Raw genomic sequence first — 7,500 nt, 5'->3', positions numbered from 1 at the left:
CATCGATCTATCAGTTTTTGAATGAAACTTATGGATCTATTCTTCCATTCACAGAAATTTAGAACAATTCAGGGCCCGGTTGTTCGAAAGCCCATTAACGTAATGCAGGATTAGCATAAACTTTTGTTTCATGTTTTCAACTTTTTGGTGAAAGTTTCTTCGCTTCTTTTTGTTTTTCAAGATTGCCTCCGTCTATTATAAAGTTTTGCCGAATACCAGCATTGAACAGCATTTGGGAGTAGGGAAAAAAACTCCTTGGTTAATTTTTAATCTGGGATTAGCGTTAATCGGCTTTTGAACAACCGGGCCCAGCCGGTCGAAGCGTTACAGGTATCATTCAAGAAGCTTACCAGAGATACCCCTAATTAGATGCACGCCGATTTTAATAAGCGTCACTAAGTGTCCCAATTTTCCTCTTCTTCCCAACTTGAATATCACTCGTGTCTCGCAATACAGACAATTAACGTTACAAAGTGTCCCCAAATGCTGCTCGTCAAGTAAAGAAAAACATCTGCATGTACACTAGAGCTAGTTTCAATCGAGTGTCTTAAAACCATAACCAAAGTAATTACTTTGGCCAATCAAAAGCTGAGTGAAACCCAAGATGCCATTATTTTAGACACAACTATAAGCGTTCTTTGGTCAAGTAGTGTCTATATCATGCATTGAATCTGCTTGTTTTCATGGGCAAGAATGTAGACTTTTTCGTAACACTACTAAACATTGGTGCTGATAGAGGGGTTTTCAATCGAGTGTCTTGAAACCAAAACCACAGTAATTATTTTGGCCAATCTAAAAGGACGGAGACAATCCAGTAAAACCAATCACAAATCGAAGTAATTACATGTAGCCGACACAAAGCGCGGGAAAATGTGCACGTGCGAGCCAGGATTGGTTTTGGTCTCACTTTTGATTGGTTGAAAAAGTGGCGCGAGAACTTTGAACCAATCACTGAATGAAGTAATGCAAAACCGAAGCAATTCACTAATTACTTTTGACACTCAATTGAAAACCGCTCGAAGCTAAAAATAACGCTGACCTTTCCCCTTACCTTATTGTTGAAAATAGGTAGCAAATGCTTAGACTTAAAGACACCCTTCGTGTTGGATGTCAAAAATTGGGCCTTTATCAAATAAGCTGCATTTGTGGACATTGGTGGGGAAAAATACGTCTTATTCGATGGTTTAACATACTATATGCGCAGATGAGGTATGAGCAAAATGTCCGCGAGTATTATTCCACTACAAAAAGGTGTTATTTTCCTTCAATTTTGTTTGGTAAGACTGTTTTAAAAAAAATGCATCATCTGTCCTTCAGGCCCGGGGTGCTCAAAGCATGGTTAGCGGTAACGAGCGATAAATACCATGGAAACCTATAGGTTTCGGTACCTCTTAACCAACGGTTAGCGCTTACCAGGCTTCGAGCAACCGGCCCCAGGGAGCTTGCGAACGATGTAAACAGCACAAAAAGCCAGCAAAATGTGCTTTATTTGATAGCATAAGCGAAATGACGAGTAACAAGCGATGACAAGCTAAATTTTCAGGCTTTGCATCGTGTTGAAAACAGTTTCTTTCATTGAAAAACCCCCGTTCGTGCGTATTTGCTCTGTTCTAAACCGGTCAAAGAGGGACACTACAGTGTATTAGTATCACCCAACTAGTGGATTAATGCCAAGCCTGCATTTTGATTGGCTATGCTACTAGAGGACTATTACTATAGTCCTCGAGTAGTGAAAAGCGTGACGTTTTCTTTCGTTTTATTTCCAAATAAATATTTCTTCAACTTGCATTTGCAAGAAAGAGAGTGTCAGAGAGATTTAGGCTCGCGTTTTACAGTAAACGACAAACGTCAGCTTGAAACTCGTGTCTTGCCCGTGAGGTACAGAAAATCGAGCAACTTTTCAAATGAAAGAATATAATTTTCATGTTTTAACGAAAAGCAACAGCCTCCCAACTGCTTGACTTTGTCGCGAAAACATAATTCTAAATTCCTCCATTCTCTCTTACTGTAATCAGTGATTGTTTCATCCCTGCACTGCTCTGTTTTCATTCAAGTCGCAAACAGCTTTTGGTACTACTTACATGTACGATTGCTGGTGGACGAATAAAAGAAGTCAATGGCAGACTTTTTGTAATTATCCACCAACATGGCGTTAATTATGTTATTTGAAAGCTACATATACAGTGTTTTCATGTGACGTCACGGCAGCCATGTTGGTATCTCCAACTAATGTTTCGGGAGAAAAACAAGGTTACTCAGTGATCACGTGAGTGAAAACACTCTTTAAACTACTGAATTTGGAAAGGCGTGTGGGTGTTTCTTTTGTTACCTCGGATACAAAACATAGATATGAAGTAGAAAGTCAGGCTTCCCTTTGTCATGTTTCTTTTAAAGGGGCTAGGTCACGCAATTTTAGGCAATTTCAACACTGATCGAATGGTCATAGAATTAACTAAAATATGAAAATAACTTCAAAACTGTAGAAGAACTCTAACAAAACACAGGGAAGCCAAGAAGGGACATGGATGGACAAAACTGGAGGGGATTGAAATGGATTGAATTTGGGTAAATTTGAAAAACGTCGACCCACCTTTTTTCAAATTTATATCAGTCTATATCAAAATGTCATTTACAGAGCTGGAAAATCATTCTCAGTTGTTATGTGGCCGTGATTTTACAAATGAAAGACTCTTGCTCTGCGAATTTGACGTTTAGAGCTCATAATAAACAAAATTAAACAAAATTACCGAAAATAGCGTGACCTAGCCCCTTTAAATATCACATGCAGTTGATTCATTTCATTGCTTGAAATATAGTTTATTCTCGTGAACGGCAACAAGGAAGCCTGGGACTAATACGATGAGTGATTTAGGGTTACCAGTGAGGACGTAGTGGTGCTCTGTGTTACTTACACAACACAAAATGACATACACAAGGCAAGGAAAACTAATGCAAAACTATATCTTACCCGTGACAGATTAACCGTCCGTGGCGCAGACCATGATAAAGTCACAGTGCCGTCTGTGTGCTCTCTGGCTATCAGTGGATCCACGGGAGCAGAGAAGGGTCCAGTTTTCGTACGAGCAGATACAGAGTCTGAAAGCTTATTGTCGTTGAACTTCGCCTGCACTGCAAAAGTGTAATCTGTATTGAACTTGAGGTACCGGAACGTATAGCTGGTTTTCACAAGATACACAGTTCTTGTATGACTCTCTGACCCCACATTGTAGCTCGCCGTTATCTTGTAATTCTGAAAAATCCAAGTGGTGCAAAGATTAGAGAGAACACGTACTTAACAAGCTACTAGGTCTTACAGCCAGAGTAAATTGGTTTCAGAGGTATGAAGCCATTAAAGACCTGTTATGCTGGGATCAACCATTTTAACTGAAACAGTTCAAGTTTAAGGAGTTGATGTTCCTCACAGAATAGCTTTCCGACCAATTTTGGTAGAAACATGATAATGGTCATTACCATACTTTCCCGCATTCTTAACTGTGATCACGCTAGCAGTCGACGACATGGTTCTTCCTCTCCCCCTTTCAATGTTGACTGTTAAAGTTTTCAGCAAGTTTTGTATTGCTAGCAACATTGATAAGGAAGGGGGCTGCAGTGTGAGAGGTAATAGGTAAATTAATAACGCCCCAAGAAGGTGAAGTGTCTCCACTAATTTTGCAAGTCGTTGTAGTTTGGCCGACCTCCCAATAGAGCCTTGATGACAAATTAATGCCTTCCATATTTTTCGCCATTGTCGCCGATGTTGGCAAGATCACAAACCCTTTTGACATTATCAGTAAAGTGTAGAGACTTACGCTCCTATTAACTCTTCCTTCAATCAGCTGTCAGAGAACAGATTCGAAGCAATATTGGTTATCTAACGCAACGAATTAAAAACTAAACGTACTCGTATAGAAGTATCGTTGCCTTTTGTGCCATTCCAAGAGAGATAAACAGTCGTGACATCAACAATTCTTAATTGCAAGCTGTGTACTGGTGGGTGAGGAAAATCTATCAAAAGTTAAAAAAAAGAAAAAGATTTCCATTAATACGGCAGCATATAAGTCTTCCGTTCAAAGGCAGCGGCATCTTGACCAACGCCAAAACGAACAATACTTTCTTTCACAAAGCACATGCACTTGAGTTTACTGAAAGCAACGAAAAAATAACCATTGACCGAATGCATAAATGGCGGCCAAAAATATATCTTTTGTTTATGTGCTAAGGAGACTCACTAGCCTCGCTCTCAAGCGACATTTCTGTTATATATTGTTCATGAAAACGAGGCTAGTGAGGCTAATTAGCACACAAACAAAAGAGTATTTTTTTGGCCGCTATTTATGCATTCGGTCTATAGGCAAGAGAAAGTGGACCTTTTTTACCGATACGGCCACCATTTTGAATTTCATTGGCACAAATAGCTATTATGGGATTCTCGATGGCCAAATACGTACTAATTTGCCCCCATGGGAATCCCATAATAGCGCTTTGAAACGACGGAATTCAAAATGGCCGTCGAATCGGTAAAAAGGTCTATTAGGGAGACAGAGAGAAAGTCGGCCAAGGAAGCCCGTGGGATTCAGTTATTTTTAGATGTCAAGAAAATGGAAGTTTGTTTCCCGAGACGCGGGTAACGTCAGGAGACTTCTAAATGGCGCTCCAAATGACATTACGGTTTGTTGACGAAAAGGAGTTATAGAAGCAAGGAAATTGGTATTTATCTTGCCCCAAAAGTGGAAGATAAGTTCTACAATTTCTTGTGAATCTAATGGCTTGATGGATGAAGAATACGACTCCGATAGCTGATAATGAATGTCCAACAGCCGCCATTATATACAATGCCAGATAACTTCGTAAGAAGTCTTGCTTAATAGTCGCGGACGTCTCGGGAAACAGACTTCCGATCTAAAAGTAATTTTGTGAAATTCACATATCCCAGCAAATGCCCTGACACTTCTCTCTGCCTCATTTTCTCTTGTCATAGGCGTCTTTCAAAAGTACCATAATACTCCTTTCATTGTTTGCCCTCTAAACGTTTGCATGAACATTGTTTAAGATTTTTCTTGGGACCATTGTAATCCCCAAGAGAAACTGGAAACAATGCTTATACAAAATTTTGGTCGGCAAACAAAGAGTATTATGGTATTTTTGAAAGTGTCCTATAGAAGCTACTGAGTTTCCGCCGTAAGTTATGCTTGGGTCACTAAGAAATACGACACCTTGTCCACTTCCTAAGAATAAGGAATGCAATTAGGAATTGCTATTAAATGGGGCAAAAGAACAAAAGCAGAGAAAGACCTTCAACTGGCATAGTTCACATCTTACATACCACACCACAGGTTCGCAGCTTTCTCAGTAAAACCATGTCTTGATGTAACGAACTAAAAAGTGAATGTCCCTACTAAAATGCGCATACCTATTTTGGTAAGAGAGTGGGCTGGGTCGCTATGAGGTCCTGTCAGACCAAGTGATACCTCGAAGACATAAACAACATCGGCTTGTAAGTTTCCCACCACAAAGCGCTCTTTTGTAGCGGACCCCATGGGCTGAGCGCTGACTCCACTGTTTACCGTCCCATAAAAGATGTAGTATTTCTGCAACAGACGATAATGTGGTGATGAACAGCAGAGGACCAGAGCGTCGACCCAAGAACCTGCAATCCTCCCACTACGCACTATTTACAGCGATTTCGCAGATACAACTAATTTAATTACACTTTCTGTGAAATGTTCAGTTTCGGCCCCAGGAATAGCTATTCCCCCCTTCACAGGGTAATAATTAAATACGGCTTTTTGGAAATATCAAGCGAAAATCCTCGTTTATATCCAGATACACACTTAATTAGATGTACTGTCAAAATCGATAAATATAAGGTGTTCTTTCAACGCTAACTAACATGAACAATGTAAGCAATAGAGGACGTTTTCCGTCTTTCCGAAGCCTCATCTAAACACCAGGGGGAGTTGGGAGAATTCTTCCAACTCCCCCAAGTGTTTGGATGAGGCTATGGAAACACGAAAAAAAGTCTCTATTGATTTTATAAAATATTTCTTAAAAAATAATTCGACAAATGAAGGAAAATGTTTTTTTTTTTTACTTCTTAATTGAAACAGATTTTTTTGATACACGCTCATATTTCCTACCAGCCAATCGAAACGGGCATCTGACAACACGTAAGCAATCAAAATTCGCGTGATGTCCTAGCCTTGTTTCCATACTCTCATCTAAACACAGCTATTGACCAATGAGAGGGCGCGTACTATGGTTTTTTTTTTTTTTTAATACTGGTAGCTACTTGTATTTCTAGACACTAGGCGTTACACGGAGTAAAGTGTTGGTGAGAAAGGTAAGAAAGAGGACACTTTGTGGCGCTTATTACAATCGGCCTGCATCTAATTAGGCACATTTTTTGGACACATCTAGCAAAAATAGCTTGATCCTTTTGCTCCTTGCCAAGCAAATAGCGTCCGCTCCATGGGCACCTGGTTAAACAAATCGTTACAAGGTGAATAGCGCTCGAACAGGCTTTCTTAATGGCGATGAAGCATGTCTGAAATATGGTGACCTGCCAGTGCCAAGATAAGCATTTTCCCACAGCCTGTATCTTACAGATGATTCCACAGTGACATTACTTTACCGCACCACGTTGCAAAGTTCGTTGGGAAATTGGGTTTTAGGTTACGAAGTAGCCACTTACGCGGCAAATTAGACAATCAATTTGCACTACCAGATCGAAATTCGCAACTCTTTGCCGTACGAGGTTCGAGACATCGCAAACAAGTGATTTGAGTATCCAACACCATTCAAAGTAGCACCGTAGTTAAAAGTTACCGAAAAAGATAAATGTAAATATTGTCGATCGGTTCGAAGGTACAGGAAGTTAGCGAGGAAAGACTGCAGACAGCAAGAACGTTAACGGGAGATTATGTTTTTTACGCACAGTTTTGTAAACGATAGAGGCCGATTATGAAGTGGCGGGAATAAAATAATTCACGATTAATAGAACACAAGGTTGTTTTTACGCGCCAACATGCCAACCAAAGCTTCGATAAGTCATGTACCGACATGCGATTTGGGCTACGATACTCCACATTTTTACCCTTCGATCCAATTTTATCGGCAGACGACTAGGAGTGCCATTCATTTGTAAAGCTTGTCTTAAACAGTGGTGAGAAGAAGCACTATCCAGTTCTCCACATAAAGTTTCCATAAAAACATCAACTTCAGCCATCAAAGTTGTAATGATCAGCGGTAGTACTCGTAAAAACATGTGCACTGCGCGGGGTCTGGAAGCCGTTGATGGATTAAAACAGTTAGTGCTCACTTTGTATCTATGTTTTATCCGTTTGCATCGACTTTAAATAACGAGATTATGACATGGTGTCAGAAGTAAACCACGCACCGTAACCCCCGCCATTCTGATGGTGACATTTTATACCAAATACGAGCGGCAAATTCAAGTAAGCAACTTCGGAGATCGGAGCACATGTCACAAGAAAACGTGCC

The 7,500-nt window shown here is 40.1% G+C and overlaps 1 protein-coding gene across 1 annotated transcript in view; it reads right to left on the bottom strand.

The window, feature by feature from the left end:
* LOC138030852 (sortilin-related receptor-like) overlaps positions 1-7,500 on the bottom strand; it is a 64,865-nt gene that overhangs the window by 16,260 nt on the left and 41,105 nt on the right. The window contains exons 13-15 of the mRNA XM_068878717.1: positions 5,411-5,588; positions 3,902-4,005; positions 2,969-3,250 (exon numbers count right to left, since the gene is read on the bottom strand). Coding sequence (XP_068734818.1) covers positions 2,969-3,250; positions 3,902-4,005; positions 5,411-5,588 — 564 coding nt within the window. The remainder of the gene's footprint in view (positions 1-2,968; positions 3,251-3,901; positions 4,006-5,410; positions 5,589-7,500) is intronic.

This window comes from Montipora capricornis, chromosome 13 (assembly GCF_036669925.1).
Source record: "Montipora capricornis isolate CH-2021 chromosome 13, ASM3666992v2, whole genome shotgun sequence".
NCBI classification, from domain to species: Eukaryota; Metazoa; Cnidaria; class Anthozoa; order Scleractinia; family Acroporidae; genus Montipora; species Montipora capricornis.
This window is presented reverse-complemented; position numbering and strand designations above follow the sequence as displayed.